At 38.4% G+C, this 23,808-nt stretch overlaps 1 protein-coding gene across 3 annotated transcripts in view; it reads left to right on the forward strand.

Annotated features, from left to right (window-relative positions):
• The first annotated feature begins 712 nt into the window (after positions 1-712).
• Positions 713-23,808, forward strand: part of DENND5B (DENN domain containing 5B) — a 254,424-nt gene continuing 231,328 nt past the window's right edge. For all 3 annotated transcript variants that reach the window (XM_053719025.1, XM_053719026.1, XM_053719027.1), the window contains exon 1: positions 713-1,039. In XM_053719025.1, coding sequence (XP_053575000.1) covers positions 922-1,039 — 118 coding nt within the window. In that variant the 5' untranslated portion in view covers positions 713-921. The remainder of the gene's footprint in view (positions 1,040-23,808) is intronic.

Below are 23,808 nucleotides of genomic sequence, written 5' to 3' on the forward strand. Positions count from 1 at the left end.
ACACAAGTGACTATAGGATGTATAACATATGGGGGTACACTAGTGTCCTACAGTATAAGAAAGGGGTGTTATTAAAAGAGGTAAATATAAGGAACACAAGTGACTATAGGATGTATAACATATGGGGGTACACTAGTGTCCTACAGTATAATAAAGGGGTGTTATTAAAAGAGGTAAATGTAAGGGACACAAGTGACTATAAGGGGTAGGTATAATGTATGGGGGTACACAGAGTATACAGTATGAGATAGGGATGTGTTTATATAAGAGGTTGCATAACATATGGGGGTACACTAGGGTGCCCTACAGTATAACAAAGGGGTGATATTAAAAGAGGTAAATATAAGGGACAAAAGTGACTATTAGAAGTACAAGGTATAGCACCCCTACAGAGTTTAAAAAAAATCACTTTGTGCGCAGAGGTTTTGCAATGCAGATATATACACAATGTAGTACTGCTAATATAAATTGTTTTACGTCCCTTTACAAGACGATAACGGATGGGGAATTGTATCTGGCAGGCGAGCTAAGAGTCACACGGCGGATATAATTGAACTATACGAGATTTCGCTGTAACCCCGGGATCAGAAGCGACCCAGCGGACATGCGCGCACACAACAGGACAAAGTGGGAATTCTTCAGGAATTAGGATATGGGAGGTGCTTGTTATACGCGCGGGCGCGAGAAAGAGGTCGGGCTTGTCAGTGCACGAGTGTGTTACTCCGTTCAGGTGAACGGTTACTGCGCCGGTGTTCTGTATGTGACAGAGAGGCGAAGAGATCAACCGTACCTGGGACACCATGACCGCCGCCGAGTGTATTGCGGGAGGCTGGCGTTAAGCCTACTGCTGCACCCTGGTGCTTTCTCCCCAGCCTGTATCCTCCATCATCTTCTTCCTCAGGTCATTCTCTGCTAGGCAAGATGAGCGGGGTGAGCTGCACGGCTGCCGGCTCGGCTAATACCCCCTGCCGCCTTGCTCATTACTTCGTGATCTGCGGGACTGACGCTGACAGTGGTCTGGAACCCGATGAGCTGTCAGGTAAGTGAGCCCGGGGCTGGTGAGGCGGTCTAATATAGTGTGATGTAGTATATGATTTTATAAGGTACCCTGGGGAGCCCGCAGTGTGTTATAGGAGTAATTATATGTGTAGAGATATATAGGACACATGTGATATGTATACAATATATAGGGTACACGAGTGCCACAGTGTGACAGCTTTACCTGGACATGGTAAACTAGAATGTGAATATATGTGGTATGTATGAAATGTATAGGGTAAGCTATGTGTATCAGTATGTTATAAGGGGGACTATATGTGGTATGTATGAGATGTATAGGGTAAGCTATGTGTATCAGTATGTTATAAGGGGGACTATATGTGGTATGTATGAAATGTATAGGGTAAGCTATGTGTCTCAGTATGTTATAAGGGGGACTATATGTGGTATGTATGAGATGTATAGGGTAAGCTATGTGTATCAGTATGTTATAAGGGGGACTATATGTGGTATGTATGAAATGTATAGGGTAAGCTAGAGAGTGTCAGTATGTTATAAGGGGGACTATATGTGGTATGTATGAGATGTATAGGGTAAGCTATAGAGTGTCTCAGTATGTTATAAGGGGGACTATATGTGGTATGCATGAGATGTATAGGGTAAGCTAGAGAGTGTCTCAGTATGTTATAAGGGGGACTATATGTGGTATGTATGAGATGTATAGGGTAATCTATAGATTGTCTCAGTATGTTATAAGGGGGACTATATGTGGTATGTATGAAATGTATAGGGTAATCTATAGATTGTCTCAGTATGTTATAAAGGGGACTATATGTGGTATGTATGAGATGCATAGGGTAAGCTAGAGAGTGTCTCAGTATGTTATAAGGGGGACTATATGTGATATGTATGAAATGTATAGGGTAAGCTAGAGAGTGTCTCAGTATGTTATAAGGGGGACTATATGTGATATGTATGAAATGTATAGGGTAAGCTAGAGAGTGTCTCAATATGTTATAAGGGGGACTGTATGTGGTATGTATGAGATGTATAGGGTAAGCTAGAGAGTGTCTCAGTATGTTATAAGGGGGACTGTATGTGGTATGTATGAGATGTATAGGGTAAGCTAGAGAGTGTCTCAATATGTTATAAGGGGGACTGTATGTGGTATGTATGAGATGTATAGGGTAAGCTATGTGTCTCAATATGTTATAAGGGGGACTGTATGTGGTATGTATGAGATGTATAGGGTAAGCTAGAGAGTGTCTCAGTATGTTATAAGGGGGACTGTATGTGGTATGTATGAGATGTATAGGGTAAGCTAGAGAGTGTCTCAGTATGTTATAAGGGGGACTGTATGTGGTATGTATGAGATGTATAGGGTAAGCTATGTATCTCAGTATGTTATAAGGGGGACTGTATGTGGTATGTATGAGATGTATAGGGTAAGCTATGTATCTCAGTATGTTATAAGGGGGACTGTATGTGGTATGTATGAGATGTATAGGGTAAGCTATGTGTCTCAGTATGTTATAAGGGGGACTGTATGTGGTATGTATGAGATGTATAGGGTAAGCTATGTATCTCAGTATGTTATAAGGGGGACTGTATGTGGTATGTATGAGATGTATAGGGTAAGCTATGTATCTCAGTATGTTATAAGGGGGACTGTATGTGGTATGTATGAGATGTATAGGGTAAGCTAAGTATCTCAGTATGTTATAAGGGGGACTGTATGTGGTATGTATGAGATGTATAGGGTAAGCTATGTATTTCAGTATAAGGGGGACTGTATGTGGTATGTATGAGATGTATAGGGTAAGCTAGAGAGTGTCAGTATGTTATAAGGGGGACTATATGTGGTATGTATGAGATGTATAGGGTAAGCTAGAGAGTGTCAGTATGTTATAAGGGGGACTATATGTGGTATGTATGAGATGTATAGGGTAAGCTAGAGAGTGTCTCAGTATGTTATAAGGGGAACTATATGTGGTATGTATGAGATGTATAGGGTAACCTTGAGAGTGTCTCAGTATGTTATAAGGGGAACTATATGTGGTATGTATGAGATGTATAGGGTAAGCTAGAGAGTGTTAGTATGTTATAAGGGGAACTATATGTGGTATGTATGAGATGTATAGGGTAAGCTAGAGGGTGTCTCAGTATGTTATAAGGGGGCTATATGTGGTATGTATGAGATGTATAGGGTAAGCTAGAGAGTGTCAGTATGTTATAAAGGGTACTATATGTGGTATTTGTATGAGATGTATAGGGTAACCTTGAGAGTGTCTCAGTATGTTATAAAGTGGACTATATGTGGTATGTATGAGATGTATAGGGTAAGCTAGAGAGTGTCTCAGTATGTTATAAGGGGGACTATATGTGGTATGTATGAAATGTATAGGGTAAGCTATGTGTCTCAGTATGTTATAAGGGGGACTATATGTGGTATGTATGAGATGTATAGGGTAAGCTAGAGAGTGTCAGTATGTTATAAAGGGGACTATATGTGGTATTTGTATGAGATGTATAGGGTAACCTAGAGAGTGTCTAAGTATGTTATAAGGGTGACTATGTGGTATTTGTATGAGCTATATATTGTACACTATAGAGTGCTACAGTGTGGCATCGGTTTGACTGTATAAGGTGTATAGAATTAACTGCAGCATTGCATAGGGGTCACTGTATGTGGTGGTATGTATAGGGTACCCCACATTGTCTTCTAGTGGTCACTATATGTGGTGTGTGTGTATATATATATATATATATATATATATATATATATATATATATATATATATATATATATATATATATATATATATATATATATATATATATATATATATATATATATATATATATATATATATTTTATTATAGGGTACTCTAAAGAGCCCTCCAGTATGTTATAGGGGTCACTATATTACTATCAGTTATTAAGAGTGCTAATGTGGTATGTAGGAGAAATGGCAATCTAGAGAGCCATGCAGCACCTTTTTTAAGGGTGACTATATGTGGTATATGTGAGATATTTAGGGTACACTTGAGTGCCACAGTGTGACATAGGGGTGACTGTATGTGGTATTTATGATATATATCGGGTACAAAAGAGTGTGGCAGTGTGACATAGTGGTGAGTGTATGTGGTATTTGATATATCGGGTACAAAAGAGTGTGGCAGTGTGACATAAGGGATGGCTATATGTGCTATGGGTGAGATACATAGTGTACGTGGTATGATGAGATTATGGTGCTGGGTGCCTGTGACTTCCCCCACGGAGACAGAGGACAGGAGTGGTCTGGGTCTGACAGTGACTGACTCAGTCGCTGGAGCGCTGCTTCTTGTCAAGTGCTACTTGGGTCCGTTGGACCAGACCTTTATGGTATGCATGAGATATATAGGGTACGCTCGAGCGCCATATTGTGATATAAGGGGGATTAGACTCACTGTGACATTGTAGTGTATGTAAGGTATGCATGATGTATATAAGGTAAACTACAGAGTGGCACTGTGGTGATTATAAATGAGGTAAACAATTGGCTGGATGGGAGGTACAACAGGGAGCACCACATTTTAGGGTTGGGGTCTGTCTGAGGCATGAAAGCTACAAGATGGGACTTGCATGTGTGTACTTTATTTAGCATACACAAAGCAAGCAACTGATCTACACAGGGTGGCTGTAGTAAATGAGAGTTGTATGGTAACTGTCAATATGCACAGTGTGGGATTGTGGTACCAACATGAGGGATGGAGCGTCCACCTTAAAAGCTTTGCAAGATAAGAGATTTCTCTGTCTATTAAAAATAAAGCTGATAGCTCTGTAAGGTGGTATGAGATGTTAATGGCACCCTATGTACAAAAAGTACACATTGCAGATGGGATAGTGTCTATGTTACACATCAGGGATAAGAGCGAAACGCAGTACAAACGTGATGACTGTGGTGTAATGTTGTGGGTGTAGTTAATTGCCAGTTTAGGTTATTAAATAGGTAGCCTTGAGGCTAGGATTAAAGATACAGTGTATGGATCAGTGTCTTCTGTTACGGTGTTGTGTTTATAGAGTTTGCTGCTGGAGAGTTATCAGATGAGGCGGGAGTGTAAAATAAAGAAATAGATTACAAATAATAACTTTCTGTATATTATAGTCCTAAACTTAAACACTCAGTGTTTCCAGATCTACACTGAACTGAGAAGGGATGACATTAGTGTCAGATGTGTTCAGGACAAGTTATTGTGTGATTATTACACACTGACAAACGGTCTGGTTTGTACGTCAGTAATGTAACTGGCTGTCATTGTGTTGTGCATGAGGAGGGTAGCTATGGAGAAATAAACATGGGATCTAATAGCTAAAAGGATATGAAACCCCCAAAAAACAAACCCTTTTTGTGATTCAGAGAATACAATTTAAAAAAAAAAGTTTCCAATTTACTTCTAGTATCAAATTTGCTTCGTTCCCATGATATTCTTGTGTTGAAGAGATACCTAGGTAGGTGTCGGGTGCACTATATGGCAGGAAACAGTGCTGCCACCTAGTGCTCTTGCAAATCGATAACATTGTTGCAAATCTGCTGGCATATAGTGCTGCAGACACAAACATGCTCCTGAGCTTATGTCCCTGCTTTTCAACAAAAGATACCAAAAGAAAGAAGATTGATAAAAGAAGTAAATTAGAAAGTGGTTTAAAATTGCACGCTCTCTCTGAATTATGAAAGTGGGGTTCATGTTCCTTTAATACAATAAAGGCACCTATTATGCATAGCACTGCATCTTGCTGGGTGAGTTACTTTATGGGCATATAAAGTATGGTGTCGATAGAATAAAAACAAAACTAGTAGCACATTTGAGCCCGAGGTGAAACCCATTCTAGGGGTCAATCATAAACCATTAGAGACAGAAATAACATTTTTCTTCACATACGATTTAGAATTTAGTCCATCACCATTGGCTTCATAGAGTTTGCTTCTGTCAAACACATCGTGTACTTTGATTGCAACAGGAATGATTAGATCTAGATAAGCGCTACTGTAATAGCTGAATTAACCTTTAGCTGGTGATGTCTGTATCTTTTTTATGTGAAACAAAGTGGCAGATGGAAAAGGCCATATTCTGCATAACTAGGCTGTGAGCAATTCCAGTTATCTCTGACACTTGAGTACAGATAATATTTTTATCATTTGTCTGAGCTTTTTTGCAAAGCAGCTCACACTCTCTCTTTTTTTTTTTTTTTTTTGCATAGTAAATGTCTCCATTGCGGATATGCAGATTTTATAATTAATAATGAAACAGTTTGAGTTATGATGCTCAGGCAAACAAAATCTTCATCTTGTGATGCTGTAGCCGAGATCTCCTTCATCCCAGCCCCCACATACCCATCTGCAGGCTGCCCAGCCTCTACAACAAAGCCCTGCTGAATGAAACCTTGTACTGATCCAAGATAACCATTTCACTGCCAGTGACCTCATTGTTGTAAATCCTGTGTTTCTTAGGTGGTTTCTATTTGCATTCACTGATTTCTACCCCCCCTCTTGAATTACCATATTTTAACCAAAACATCAGATCAAAAGGTTTTTGATTGTGATCCATTTCTTTGTGTTTTATTTATAACCATCTTCCTATTTTGATGTGCAAGAGCTACCATGTGCATTCTAATTGATGCACACGTGCCTGCTAATTGCTCTTGATAACCAAGGTAAGCTGTAGATCTGCTAAATAAGGCCCAGGGTATGCTTAGAAGGTGTTAGTGGTGCCTGAGCGCAGATATTTATCTCCTTTTTTTTTTTTTTTTTTTTTTTTTAAAGAGGTTCTATTCTATAAGAGAAAATAAAAGTACAGATATTACGGTGTTGATGCATTTTTATCAAGATAAAGAAGATGGAACTTCATGTTTCCCATAAATTAGATCTTTGATTGATATGGAAGATCTCATTCTATAAATTCTATTCTCTTGCGTAACAAAAGCGCAGGGACCCTGTGACAGGATAATGACCTGGTGCTTAGCCCCTGTTTAATTGATTGTTGGTTTAAGCCTCAGTTTTGAACAGAGCACTATGTGAGGTTCCAGCACCAGATGTCTGTATAGTTGTTGTTTTTTAGCCTGGGAGTGAATAGGAATAGAGCTTAAAAAGAATACAGCCACCTTATGCTTACTTTCTGTGCTACAGATCTGTCTGATTTTTATGAAAATGGAATAGTTGTTGTTTTTAAACCTGGCTCATCCTTATCTACTATGTGGGTTAATGATCCGCTCTCTAACATGTTAGTAGTAAAACAGAAATGTTTGTTTTTATTGATTGCTTTGTGAAACAAACACTGAAATAACAGCTTTATTTTATTCAATACCTGTAACTTGTTTTTTGCCTCCTGAGGCTGCATCAGTGTGTTTGTTTTGTTTGCTGCTTAGCTTATTACTATGCAAGTCATTTGTGTGGTCTATTCTTCATTAGCAATACATTTGCTAAATACATAAATGAAGCTAAATAGCTTTATTGGCCCCTGTTTTATCCCAGTCTCAGATGGTTCTCTTTAAAGGGACACTGAACCCAAATGTTTTATTTCGTGATTCAGATTGAGCATGAAATTTTAAGCAACTTTCTAATTTACTCCTATTATCAAATGTTCTTCATTCTCTTGGTATCTTTATTTGAAATGCAAGAATGTACGTTTAGATGCCGGCCCATTTTTGGTGAACAACCCGGGTTGTTCTGATTGGTGGATAAATTCATCCACCAATAAACAAGTGCTGTCCAGAGGCCTGAACCAAAAAAAAGCTTAGATGCCTTTATCAAATAAAGATAGCAAGAGAACGACGAAAAAAAGATAATAGAAGTAAATTAGAAACTTGCTAAAAAATTTTTTTTTTTTCCTTCTTTGTCACCCACCCCAGTGGGAAATTGATTTCTTCTAAACTTTCTATATTATCTATACAGTATAGATGGATATACAACAGGCAAAGGCAGCTATGTCAAATAAAAAAAAAAAATGAAAACAATTAACACACTCCAGGAGCTACAATGGATCACTAGGAACATGAAACCCAAAATTTGTCTTTCATGATTCAGATAGACCAGGGTTCTTCAAACATTTTTCCCCAAGATCCAGTGCCATGATACCTCATACCTTTTGCAAACCTATTTTTATCCTTGGTCTGAAAATGTCTGAAGTATTTTACAACAAGATAAAAGTGACTAAAATGTGTGCGTACCTTATTCCTGATTGTAAAAAAAACTTAAGTGTTGTAAATGGTAATAACACACCACACACACACACTATTATACAACACACACAATCCTACAACACAGACCGCATACACACTCTCTCATACAACACACACAATCCTACAACACAGACCGCATACACTCTCTCTCTCGTACAACACACACAATCCTACAACACAGACCGTATACACTCTCTCTCATACAACACACACAATCCTACAACACAGACCGCATACACTCTCTCATACAACACACACAATCCTACAACACAGACCGTATACACTCTCTCTCGTACAACACACACAATCCTACAACACAGACCGTATACACTCTCTCTCATACAACACACACAATCCTACAACACAGACCGTATACACTCTCTCTCATACAACACACACAATCCTACAACACAGACCGTATACACTCTCTCTCGTACAACACACACAATCCTACAACACAGACCGTATACACTCTCTCTCGTACAACACACACAATCCTACAACACAGACCGTATACACTCTCTCTCGTACAACACACACAATCCTACAACACAGACCGTATACACTCTCTCTCATACAACACACACAATCCTACAACACAGACCGTATACACTCTCTCTCATACAACACACACAATCCTACAACACAGACCGTATACACTCTCTCTCATACAACACACACAATCCTACAACACAGACCGTATACACTCTCTCTCATACAACACACACAATCCTACAACACAGACCGTATACACTCTCTCTCATACAACACACACAATCCTACAACACAGACCGCATACACTCTCTCTCATACAACACACACAATCCTACAACACAGACCGCATACACTCTCTCTCATACAACACACACAATCCTACAACACAGACCGCATACACTCTCTCTTACAACACACACAATCCTACAACACAGACCGCATACACTCTCTCATACAACAACCACGCACTATCCTACAACACAGACCGCATACACTCTCTCATACAACAACCACGCACTATCCAACAACACAGACCGCATACACTCTCTCATACAACAACCACGCACTATCCTACAACACAGACCGCATACACTCTCTCATACAACAACCACGCACTATCCTACAACACAGACCGCATACACTCTCTCATACAACAACCACGCACTATCCTACAACACAGACCGCATACACTCTCTCATACAACAACCACTCACTATCCTACAACACAGACCGCATACACTCTCTCATACAACAACCACGCACTATCCTACAACACAGACCGCATACACTCTCTCATACAACAACCACGCACTATCCTACAACACAGACCGCATACACTCTCTCATACAACAACCACGCACTATCCTACAACACAGACCGCATACACTCTCTCATACAACAACCACGCACTATCCTACAACACAGACCGCATACACTCTCTCATACAACAACCACGCACTATCCTACAACACAGACCGCATACACTCTCTCATACAACAACCACGCACTATCCTACAACACAGACAGCATACACTCTCTCATACAACAACCACGCACTATCCTACAACACAGACAGCATACACTCTCTCATACAACAACCACGCACTATCCTACAACACAGACAGCATACACTCTCTCATACAACAACCACGCACTATCCTACAACACAGACCGCATACACTCTCTCATACAACAACCACGCACTATCCTACAACACAGACCGCATACACTCTCTCATACAACAACCACGCACTATCCTACAACACAGACCGCATACACTCTCTCATACAACAACCACGCACTATCCTACAACACAGAACGCATACACTCTCTCATACAACAACCACGCACTATCCTACAACACACAGTATTTCCTGCCATGTAGTACTCCAAACACGTAACTAGCTTTCTCTTCAACATAGAATACCAAAAGAATGAAGCAAAAATTGATTTTTTTTTTTTTTTTTTTTTTTAAATACTATGTTCTGTCTGAATCACAAAAGATAATGTTTGGGTTTCATATCCTTTTAACTGCACAGCGGTACTGATATCACTTGCTCCCAATGTTTATTTTGTATTTTTAGATTTTAAAAAAGAGGGTTTGCTGAACAGGTGTTTTTGTCTTTTTCTAGGCTGAGTGCTTGGACAGTGGTAACAGCATTTTGTTTAGATTGATTGGATAGGCAGTGTATTGCTACGTTTTCTGCATAAAGTACAAATAGCAAAAAAATTGTTTAATTTTTTTAAACAAAGGTTTATTCCTATGTTTTGTTCTTTGGTGAAGGGGAATTTATTGCAACGAATAATGCATCTTCTTTTAATCATATGCATATATTTATATGCTCCTTTCACAAACAGTCTATATGGATGTGGTATGAGTGTGCATTGTGGTTCACACATGCAGAACAAGCACATATTGTGTGACATATCGGCAGTAATACCCATGTCTACATCACATAGTGTTCTAACTGCTACTACAAACACATCTTTTGCTTATTGTGATCAGTAACATGGATATTCCACTTCAAGAAAGCAGAAGGCTGAGTAAACTGTGAGGTTCAGAGTTTTTAGGTAAATGGTTAGCAAGATGTCAAGCACACTTATTGGATGGACCTAGCCATTTCCAAAAAGGATGCTTTACTTCAGAAGATGCAGTGGAAAATGTGTTTTATTTAAAATTATTGGGTTTGTGTTTTAGATCAGGATCATTTTTTTGTAAGCTTGCTGGAGTGATGTGTGCTCTATGGTGCTTATAAAATGATATAATTAAATATTTCTGTTTGATTTGAAAAATGCAAAAGTGACTTTTTTTAGACCAATAAAACTGACCACACTTTTTTATTCTTGGTTGTGTTTTGTCTTTGCCATTTTGTGTAAAGGTATCTTTATCAATGAAACTAATATTTAACTATCATTGTCTATTTCTATTATCAGCTGTATTATCTTACAATGCACCTAGTGAGGGAGCCTCTGTGACTGTCTGATGTGCCTTTTTAACTGCAAGTTTATTGCACACTTGCGTAGGAAACGGTTCTTGCACTATTTACCCGTGAATACCTACCTTAAGGGTAAAGTACCGTTTTTAAATGTTCATGGTTTGCATGTAATCTTTTTTTCAAACTTTCAAATTCTATTATTTAATTTGCTTTGTTCACTTGGCATCCTTTGTTGAAAAGCATAGCTAGGTAGGCCAAGGGGCACCGATGCACTACTGGGAGCGAGCAGCTGATTGTTGACTGCACATATATGCATCTTGTAATTGGCTCACCCAATGTGTTCAGTTATCTCCCAGTAGTGCATTGCTGCTTTAACAAAAGATACCATGAGAATGAAGCAAGTATGATGATAGACGTAAATTGGAAAGTAGTTTAAAATTGTATGCTCATGAAAGAGAAATGTTGAGTTTCGTATCCCTTTAAACTGTTATGTTCTAGATAGAAAGTGCTGTTTTGTACAACTTTCAGATCTAGAGATGTCCTGACCCTATCTAAAAGGACAGGGTGTTCTAAAGATGCATTTTGGATTAGACTATCATTTTAGAACTTCAGTGAATGATATCCAGGGCAAAGAGTATAAAAGGACAGTGAAGTGTATTTATTCATGCTTATTTTATTTTGAGATATATATATATATATATATATATATATAATCACACATATACAGGGCCGTCTTTAATATTGACTGGACCCTGGGCAAAACATTTCTTGGCCCACCCACCCCATGCAATTTCGCTCTCCACCCCAACATCCCAAAAACAACTAAATCCAATTTATTTTATAATTGTTTTCAAAATTATTAGCCCAGCGGTGGATCATCACTGCTGGGCTAATCATTTTAAAAAAAATGAAATAAATTGCAATATGCAAAACTGGATCTAATTAGTATTAATAAGTAAATAAATATATAAATTCCTCCACTGTGGATTCATTTAATATTATTTTGAGTGTGAGTTTAGCTGGTTAAAGAGATTTAGGGCAGCCAACAGGAGCAAAGCAAGTTAAAGACCTGAGGAGGAAGCATGGAGGTGCAGACAATTATAAGTTTACTGACTGAAACAGCAGAACTACTATGGGAAGCTGTAAAATCTGAGACAGAGAGAAAACAAAAACTATAAAAATAAACCTTACATTAATGTGTGAAGTATCAGCATGACACTATACAGCAGCACATGTCACTTCTATGCTAGGAACAAGTTCCCTCTCACCCTGCACTAGACAATGCTGCATAGGGAGGAGCGTGTGTGTGCACTCACTTATTCTTCCCACTGACACCTTTCTACAAAGCACTGTTCCCTTAAACTTCAGTTAATTGATCTTAGGGCCACAGCAGAAAGAGCAGGGCTAAGGGGACCAGCAGACTGGATGCTGTCTGCCCAAGGCTGCATGGATACAGTGAGAGATGTCATACAGCCTCAAGACTGAAGAGAGCAGTGTATGCAGCTGCACAGATGCTCAAATCCTCATGTGCCTGCCGCTCCAGCTTTCTGCTGCATGTGCCTACAGTCAGCCCTACCCAGAAACAATCCCCAACACCAGAGCAGTTACCTGGTAACAGTGGTAACCCCAGTAGGACCTTTTCTGATGCAGTGGGAATGGCTGGATACTGAGTTAGGGCTTTGCATTCAGTGCTGCACAGTGCACATCTAAAACAGCGCATGGCAATAGCTTGGCATGTCACATGACACCGGCACGATCTGGCACAGTTTTTAAAAACATATTATTTTTTTTAAGGACTCTTGGGCCCCTCAACAGAGACTGGGCCCTGGGCAGCTGCCCCTTTTGCCCTGTGTTAAAGACGGCCCTGCACATATACATACACACATAAACATACGCACACATACCCGCGCGCACATAGCCAATTAGTCACTGCATTGCAAGCAAAAAAAAATCCCTTTTTGTATTCTAAGTCTTTAAAGCTGTCATTTGCTATTTTGGACCAGTTTAAGGATACACCTTAAAAAAGTCAGGGGAAATTTACATTCCTGATCTCTTGCTGTAGCCAATCATAGGCTGCTCTAATGTGAGCTCTATATAGCATGGTCCTGTACACTGAAGTATTCACACTAGGCTTCCCGTCCCTTTTGGGTTGTGGGAAAAAGAATTGTTTGGTAGATGTAATTACAGCAAAATCTGGCAATATTATGCTTTAAAATGTTCTATTAAATGGATGATATATTTAGTGTCCCTTTAAAGGGACACTAAACCCATTTTTTCTTTTTCTTTCATGATTCGGATAGAGCATGCAATTTTAAGCAGCTGTCTAATTTACTTCTATTAATTTTTCTTCGTTCTCTTGCTATCTTTATTTGGAAAAGCAGGAATAAAAGCTTTGGAGCTGGCCTATTTTAGGTTGAGGACCTGGGTTGTGCTTGCTGTTTGAATGGCTAAATGCAGGCACCAATCAGCAAGCCCTATCCAGGGTACCGAACAAAAAATAGGCTTCAAAGCTTTAATTTCTGCCTTTTCAAATAAAGATAGCAAGAGAACAAAGAAAATTGATAATAGGAGTAAATTAGAAAGTTGTTTTAAAATTGCATGCTCTATTCAAAATAATTTGGGTTTACTATCCTACAACACAGATCGCATACACTCTCTCATACAACACACACACAAACTATCCTACAACACAGACCTCATACAACAAACACACACTATCCTACAACACAGACCGCATACACTCTCATACAACACACACACAACTATCCTACAACACAGATCGCATACACTCTCATACAACACACACACACACACAACTATCCTACAACACAGACCTCATACAACAAACACACACTATCCTACAACACAGACCGCATACACTCTCATACAACACACACACAACTATCCTACAACACAGACGGCATACACTCTCATACAACACACACACTATCCTACAACACACAGTATTTCCTGCCATGTAGTACTCCAAACACGTACCTAGGTTTCTCTTCAACATAAAATACCAAAAGAATTAAGCAAAAACAGCCTGTTTTCTGTATTTTTTTAGAGGTTTATATATTTCAGTGTTGAATAATGCAAAACATTAGGAGCCAGAAGCCATGTTGCCTCCATTGGTTTGTTTTTGTGTTAAAATAATGTTTTCTGTTTTCATAAATTTTTCATTGTAGTCTTTAGCTACTTAAACATGGGGTAAAACATTGATGGGTAGAATTCTAATTCATTTATAATGTACAGACTTGGCATTATAAATGTATTAGAATTTCTACCCATCAGACTTAGCATTATAAATGTATTAGAATTTCTACCCATCAGACTTGGCATTATAAATGTATTAGAATTTCTACCCATCAGACTTGGCATTATAAATGTATTAGAATTTCTACCCATCAGACTTAGCATTATAAATGTATTAGAATTTCTACCCATCAGACTTGGCATTATAAATGTATTAGAATTTCTACCCATCAGACTTGGCATTATAAATGTATTAGAATTTCTACCCATCAGACTTAGCATTATAAATGTATTAGAATTTCTACCCATCATTGTTTAACCCCATGTTTAAGTAGCTAAAGACTACAATGAAAAATTCACGAGAGCAGAAAAGAGCAGCCAAGAAATGAATTTAATCAAACCTGCTCTTTGCTGTGTATTCTCTTTTTGACTCAGGGCTTGTAATATTTTTGGACGCTTCTGCCATGACAATGAGGTCCATGAGATGATGATGATCATACTGAGAGAACGTGCCCCCGTCGTTGCCTTTGTTCCTTCTGAAACTGTTTAAGAATTTTTTGGGGGGTTTAACAAAAATTATGGTGATCATTTTATTATTTTCTTTCTGTCTTATCAGTTCTTTTTGTTTTTCCTTTCTAAAATTTTGAGTGACAAGTGATGGTAAATGTGAGCTTCTTGCAATAGTTAGGTTACCAATATGTTTACTAAAGTCACTTAATTATTATCTTATTTGTAACTATTTACTGGTCCTTTCTCCACCCCTTTTAAAGTTCTGGCTTTCAACTGCCTGTGACGTAGAGAGCGGTCACACCCGCTCTCTACGTAGGCATCCAGGTGCATTTGGATCAGGGGGAAATGTAGCACATTGCATTACTTCCAAATGTAAGTTTTTTTGTTTTTTTCTGGTGGGTTGGGCGCCTAACGGCCTGGAGATCAATTTTTAAAAAGTTTCCAATTTATTTCTTTTAGCAAATTTGCTTCGTTCCCATAATATTTTTGGTTGAAGATATACCTAGGAAGGTGTCTGGAATGCTACGTGGCTTAGACTGGACAATAACAAGAAAATATTAAGATGGGCAAAAGAACATAGGTACTAGGCAGAGGAAGATTGGGAAAAAAGTGTTATGCACAAATCTAAAGTCTGAGGTTTTTAGATCACAAAAAAACATCCGTGAGATGCAGACAAAAAGATGCTGGAGAAGTGCTTGAAACCATCTGTCAAGCATGGTGGAGGCAATGTGATGGTCTGGGGGTGCTAAAGTCGGTTATTTATACACCTTTAAAGGGACCTTGAAGAAGGAAGGCAATCACTCCATTGTGCAACACAACGCCATACCCTGTGTACAAAGCTTGATTGGAGCCAATTTCCTCCTACAATAGGACAATGTTTCAAAACACAGCAAAACTATACAATAACTCTTTAGGGAAGAAGCAGTCAGCTGGTATTCTGTCTAATGGAGTTGCCTGTATGGTCACAGAGTTCTCTACCCTATTGAGTGGCTGTGGAAGTAGCTTAACCATATGGTACGTAAGAAGTGCACATCAAGCCAATCCAACTTATGGGAGGTGCTTTAAGCAGCATGGGGTTAAATCTCTTCATATTACCTCAAAAAATTGACAATTAGATGCTAAAGATCTGCAAGGCTGTAATTGCTGCACATGGTGGATTCTTTGACAAAACTAAAGTTTGAAGGGCACCTTTTATTATTACACCTAAAATTAATTATTTCTAACCTTGTCAATGACTATATTTCCTATTCAAACTCATTTCATGTATGTTTTAATGGGAAAATAAGGAAATGTCTAAGTGACCCCAAACTTTTGAACCCCAGTGTATATACATATATTTTTATTAGAAAATGACCCTCAAAGCTTATATTGGAGTCCTATTTAGGATCTTACCTCTTGGGGGGGAAAAATAACTAAACCATATATTTATTTATAACCTTAGTAATAAACATTTTAATCTATGTATGTTGGATATGTTTTAAAATTATAAATAGGAGCATCTTGGAATTATGAGGGATCATATGGTCAGGGTTTTAGTTCATAGGAGTTATATGGTTTAAAAAGCTCCCCAAATTGCGTGTGTTTTATTTGTCACTAAGATAGCTAAATGGATATGAAAGTTAATATAAGTGTGCTATAGCAGTAGAAATAATACCATACATCCACTTACAAGATATTGAATGTGAATGCCAACAATCTGACATATCTTTGCTTTAAAGATTTCTGGTTGATTGTTGATCAACTGGATTCATGGCCAGCCCACTCCTCTTCTCCGTGTTATCATTATTTGGGACAGAGTATGTCTCACAAAGACTTACAATGGTGTGCAAGATCAGTATTGCTTGAGAGGAAGGGTTCTGTAGCATAGAATATTCGGAAGGAAACTGGAACCATCGCAAAGCTTCAAAGGTCACAGCAACACTCCCAACCACCATGAGTGCATAAATACTCATACTCAAGCCAAAGATTAGGAGCTAATGCTGACAAGGAAAAGGTAAAGCATTGTTTACTGTCACCATTCAGATCAGCACCGATGTGGCCCTTTCTACTGACTGGAACATCAATGAGCATATCAATCCTCTTCAAAATTTATGTTTACCTCCTAGATAGCCATTAGAGGGTAAGCAGACAATCGTGCTTTCTTGAGATGGTTGACCACACTACAATGAAATCTAAGGTTACATACGGTCAGCCAGAGTTGTCTGTGGCCTGTTTAGAATGGTATGTATAGCAGAAGCCAGAACCATTTTTAAATCTCTAAAGTGAGTAGTGAAAGTGTGATGAGGTTTGTGAATTTGTGCTTCGACAAACTTCTGGATCTGTGTGTTATATCTATACAAGATCGCAAACAAGCATATGGGCTGCCTTTATTTCAGATGTATGAGCACTGGACATGAAATACAATTCAAGAAAGCTCTGCCCACAGATTTCATCATCAAGTCTAAGATACCTACAGATATGGCACAAACGACCATTCACAGAACAGTAAGAAACAGTGTGTTTCTCTCTTTCTCTCTTTTTCTCTTTTTCTCTCTTTCTCTATCTTTTTTTCTCTTTCTCTCTTTCTCTCTCTTTTTCTCTCTTTCTCTCTTTCTCTTTTTTTCTCTCTTTCTCTTTTTTTCTCTCTTTCTCTTTTTTTCTTTTTTTCTTTTTTTCTCTTTTTTTCTCTTTTTTTCTCTCTTTCTCTTTTTTTCTCTCTTTCTCTTTTTTTCTCTTTTTTTCTCTCTTTCTCTCTCTCTCTTTCTCTCTTTTTCTCCTCAACTTTGTAATACCAGAGAATGCAAATGTGCACTGGTATTACAAGTTAGGTGCACATTGCGCTCTTGAGAGTATGCTTCCATAGGTTGATAAATGGCACAGAACCTAGCTAAATATAAATGTATATGCTTTTATGCATATATATTTGTGTTATTCTGTATATACACATAAATATATATGTATATAAGCATATATATTACTGGTAACACACAGTCCCCATAGACCACAATGTAAAGGCACTTTTCCGTGCAGTTTTTTTTGTAACACCCGCCACTTTTAACCCCTTAAAACTGCCTCCTGCGGTTGTTATTGGGGGGCTATTTGTGGACGTGCAATCAAATAGCACTTCACTTGTAATCTAGCACTTAGTCGTTTGACACTGTTGAATGAAGCAAATCAAGATATTTCTTCAGACATTGCTGGTGACAATGGATGGCAAAACTGCAGACCTTCATATCCAGTAGCTACTTCAAATCAGTGTCTTCTAAAATTTTTTAATGAAGATGACTGTGTTGTTTGTTTTTCTCCTCTTTGGGCTATCAACTTTGCTACAAACTCTTACAAAATCTTGTAGCCATCATGCTCATTGCAAAAACGTGTCCAAGTATGTGCTTATGTAAACTGTATACTTATGGTCACTTTTAAAGAGCGTGCAGACAGAGGGACTTCATGACCATGGCTGGATGTTAAATATTCTTTGTCAATCTTGTGCCTTTTTAAGAATAGTTTGACACATTGGAAGACGGAGCAGCTAAAGGAGAAATGAGTTGCCATAATTCATCTGGTTTATCAGATGATCTCACTGCCCTTCAGCTTGGACTAAGATGAGGCTTATGTAAAAATTGTCTTTCTGTAGTGCAGTGCATTAGACGGAGGATGTGACAACAGTGAGTGCTAATTAAAAAGGCTTATTCTAAGTACTTGACATCATTTTGCACAAAACTTGCTGGGTAAAAGTGAATATCAAAAATGTCACATTGCATAGAGGTGTTAAAAGATGCAACTCAAGCCCCTTTAAAAGTACACTATAGCAAGACCTTTACTGAGAGCCATTACACTATGTAGTTGCCATGGCGACCTGAACTTGGTATTTTATTTGCCCTGGTTTAAATCATTGTCTTTTAGCGCTGCTAAACTGCTCTACAACTACACAAACAAGCCACTGAAAATCCACTTCTTTACATAACTACCTTAGACGTCTGCATTATGCATAAAGAATAACGGCGCATTTTGTTTATATCGTTTAAAATTTAAATGTGCAAAATTATGCGTCTTGGAAAGAAAAATCCAACCGTTAATTACAGACTTAATGACACTTTACTGACTGTTACAAATTAGGAGTGGGACTTGGGAATTATTATTTAAAATTTAAAGGGACACTAATGTCAAAATTAAACGTTCATGATTTAGATAGAGCCTGCAATTTTAAACAACTTTACAATTTTACTTGTGCACAGTCTTTTTATATTTATACTTTGTCGCCATCTCCTACTGAGTATTTGCAAGCGTTCACAGAATATTTGTATATGCATTTGTGATTGGCTGATTGCTGTCACATGATACTGCAGGAGTGGAAAAAGACATGGCTTTCAAATATGTCAGAAAACAATCTACTCATTTCAATTTTGCTCCTGTCCACCCCAGCTTGCCTCTTGCGGGCAGCATTCCGCTGGCGGAATTCAGCATTGCACACGAGCGCTATTTTGCACTTGCATGCAATCCCGCCCCCTGCCCGCGCACAGCCAATCATACTAAAGCCAGGGATGAGCTTAAAGCTTTCCTTTATACTAACTAATGCCTGGGATATGCATAAAGCTATCCTACAAACTAGATACGTTTACACTTTTAGGACATTTCTGTTTTCCATAACAGTGCATTTTAAAGAACAAAGTTATCACAGATTTTGCAAAATTCATGTTTTATTCCATAGATTTTATATATCTTCATATAGTACTGGCTAAGAAGACTGTTTCAACTTTTCATTATAGGTTTTAAACAGTGTGTAACATGTTTTACAATTGTCAGGTTGACATGGTAAAATTCTTTAGCAGACTTAGTTGTCACTGAAGGTTCAAAGATCCACAGAATTACCTTTGTACTTATTTACATGATAATGTCAGGTGCCTTTGGTATTTGTGCTTAGCAAAACAAACAGACACAAGTTAACCAGACAACAAACAATAGGAAGATCTATCTTTTAGTGTTTTTGTGACTTTGATGTATATTTGTTTGGTTCCATATGTTTGTCTTCTGTGGATTTTTGTTTAATCTGTTTTACCCATTATAATGTATTGCTTTTATCTGTTGATTTATACCATACATCTCTGCACATATATTTCATTGCAGGTGTATGTTCATATGGATATTTCCCCCAAAATTTTACATATAGCTGAAAAATCTTAGGGTGCAAAATCAGAATATATCATTTTTGTAATGTCGGGAAACGAGTCATTTTTCAGCCCAATATTTAGAGTGTTTCATTTTATGTGCTTTTTATTCCTGGTGTCTTTGGGAAACTTGATTTGGGGTTTTGAATGTATTGGTCAGTTTAAGTGGATGGTGTTGTATTTGAGTTAATGTTTTGTTTTATATGTTCAGTTTTTGGCTGATTACACCTATTATCCCCTATCGCATACATGAGTGTGAGCCTTTAATATTGCATGCTTTGTCATTGGAGCTAATGAGCTGTATTTATACGTAAGCTGCCACATGCTGTACCATTCTGAATACTCTGCTGTACTATATATAGTCAGTAGTAATGGTATAAATATTATAAATTGTTCATATGTCCTCAGAGCACAACTAAATGTGACTCTAAATATGGGTGCATTCCAGGTTACTGTAACAGCAGTTTGTATCTGTTTTGCTTTCTTCAGTGTATATTGTATTACTTGTATTTGCAGATGTTTTATAGCCCTTCTGTCTGAATGATTCAGACAGTGCAGTATGTTTATTGCAGTACACAGTGTCGGAGTTAATCCTGTGATACCTTGGAGATTGTTATGTTTAACTTGATTAGTATGAAAACTGGAGCTGCAGAGGTAACTGCATCTGTCTTCTGTAAAGATGAGTCACGTCTACTTTTGGTGATTGTTTGTGTCTGATAATAAAAAAAAATATATATAATTAGTTTGAAGGGACAGTAAACATTTATTTTCTCCATGTAACTGTAAATATAGGCATTACATTGCCCCCTGTATGTGCATACCAGATATTTTGCTATGCAAAGGAAATATAAGTTTAGCACCCTGGTGAGTCGTGGTTTAGTGTAGGCTGTTCCGCACAACCTTTAGAAATGAATTACTCTGCTTTAACTTCTTTAGTCGCAGCATCATTGTTTTTTTTTTTTGTTTTTTTGTTTTTTTCCCTATTGTCTTCCTGTATAATTATGTTCTTGGATGTAGAAAAATTCCTTTAGCCGAAATCTTATGAAAAAAAGACTGAATTCATATGTTGGGTCAAAATCATAAGATTTTAGTAAGAACTGATATGGTTAGTAGTGATAGGGCCACATTTGTGAGGTTTACACTGTGCTGTCTATGGTTGGTAACACTTTGGAGACACTTTTTTTTTTTTTATAAATAGTGATTTATAGGGTTGTGCCTTTTACAGTCCTAATTTTATTGGTTCGAAATAGAAATAATCCTAATATCAGGCTGCGCACAATACTTATACTTGCTTGTGTACAATGTATCCATCCCATATACCAGGGCTCGACAAACCCAGGTGCCAAGGAGCCACTAGCTCCTAGAATTTTACCCCAGCTCCTAACTGTTTGGTGTGTGTGTGTATGTATATAATAGTTCTAGGAGATCCGCACTCACTCAAATAAATGTGCAGCAGCTGCCCGGGGTGCATCTAAAGCAAACATGTATCACAAAAAAGAGACTCACTCGCCGGGTCTTAATCAATAGTGTGTTTAATACACCAAGTTGAACAGTGACGTTTCGGGGTAACTAGCCCCGTCCTCAGACCATAACAAATATATACATAAAAAACAAACATTTAAAGCCTTACCCTCCACCAAGATTCTCTACCGGAAGTGACCATAGCGTTCCTCATGCGCCAACGCGCATGCTCGGGGGTGGTCATGGCAACCGGTAAACTATACTCACTGACTGACACTGAACTCCGGAACGTACGGACCCGCCCATCTGCACTCGCAGTGCCAAAGGTAGCCGTATGCGCCAGAGCTGGTTGCAATTCAGATAAACTATCTGTAAAAAAGGAGCAACATATTAAGTACAATGTGGACGCCCATCAAACACAGTTTTGCAATGTACACGATATCCAATACGATTGAGACTAAACCTTAATAAAAGTTATAATGAGCTACAATATTAGGCTATAATATTAACATATTAGGCTACAATGTTAACAAAGGGGTTATACCCTGAATGTGGGACCTTAGATTGCAAAGTAATTACCTAAAAAGAACTCTTAAATGAGGGACAAGAATCATAAGAAACAGTGCCAATCTAAATTTACATTCAACCCATTTGGCGTTAGCGTATTGAGGGTATGAATCCATCTGGATTCTTTTTGTAGAAGTAGTTTGGCCCTGTCCCCCCCTCTATTCGGTCTCGGGACATGATCTATTATAACATAGCGTAGATTGGATACCGCATGACCAGCCATCGCAAAGTGCCTAGCAACCGGTTGATCGGACTGTCTTTTCTCAATTGCCGATCGGATCGCTGTGCGATGGTTGGCCATGCGTGTCCGTAGGTCATCAATGGTCTTGCCTACGTAATATAAACCACACGGACAATGGATTAAATAGACAACATATTCAGTGGTGCATGTAACACGGTATCTGATGAAAAATTTCTTATTTGTGTGAGGGTGTACAAAAAACTTTGTGGCACTAAGGCCATTACATGTAGTACATCCCAAACATTTGAAACAGCCCGGTTTTGGCTGATTCAACCATGTTTGTTTCTTGTAGCAGTCAATTGGATCCACTTTAACCAATTGTATCACGTATGGATCTGGATCTTTTGTAACAGACTCTCGGTGGTCCTATGTTGGTAAAAGGTAAAGTATGATCAGACTGCACAATGTCCCAGTCTTTCTTCAGTACAGCTGGAAGATTCTGTTTATCCACTGTGTAAGTTGTTACATATGTCATCCGTTCAGTGTCAGCTGTTCTGATATTAGCCCGTAGCGCTTCCTCTTGCGGTAAATCCCAGAATTTTTCCAGGCATTTATTTAAATGCTGTTCACTATATCCCCGTTGGAGAAATCTTTTCTTCATTTCTAACAGTTGTTGTTTTGTGTGTACAGGGTCGCTATTGTTTCTAACGACTCTAACGAATTTGTAACCATCTGAGAAGATCCCCTATATAGGTCCTAACTCGGAATGGATTATGGAGATGCTAGAACATTGCCTCACTATGAACTACTTTCGCTTCGAGAACTTGTTCTACTTACAGCTTTTGGGTACGGCGATGGGGTCGAGTGTGGCCCCATCATTTGCCAATTTATACATGGCAGAGTTTGAGCAGTACCAGACTGACCTGTTTTTCCACCCCAATATTAGGGTGTTTCGTCGCTACATAGACGACCTATTTTTGATCTGGGATGGTACGGCAGACGATCTTCAACAATGGTTCAGCAAACTGAATGGGCTACGTCCGAATTTACAGTTTAAGATGGAATACAGTGAGACAACGGTGGATTTTCTTGATCTACGTATATATAAGAATCATAATCAGTTGTCAACCACACTCTTCCGTAAACCCACAGACAGAAACTCCTTACTCCAGGCCACTAGCTGTCACCCCCCGGCACTGAAGAAGGCACTGCCTGTTTCTCAGTTTAAAAGAGTCGTTAGAAACAATAGCGACCCTGTACACACAAAACAACAACTGTTAGAAATGAAGAAAAGATTTCTCCAACGGGGATATAGTGAACAGCATTTAAATAAATGCCTGGAAAAATTCTGGGATTTACCGCAAGAGGAAGCGCTACGGGCTAATATCAGAACAGCTGACACTGAACGGATGACATATGTAACAACTTACACAGTGGATAAACAGAATCTTCCAGCTGTACTGAAGAAAGACTGGGACATTGTGCAGTCTGATCATACTTTACCTTTTACCAACATAGGACCACCGAGAGTCTGTTACAAAA

The sequence above is a fragment of the Bombina bombina genome, chromosome 6 (assembly GCF_027579735.1).
Source record: "Bombina bombina isolate aBomBom1 chromosome 6, aBomBom1.pri, whole genome shotgun sequence".
Lineage (NCBI taxonomy): Eukaryota > Metazoa > Chordata > Amphibia > Anura > Bombinatoridae > Bombina > Bombina bombina.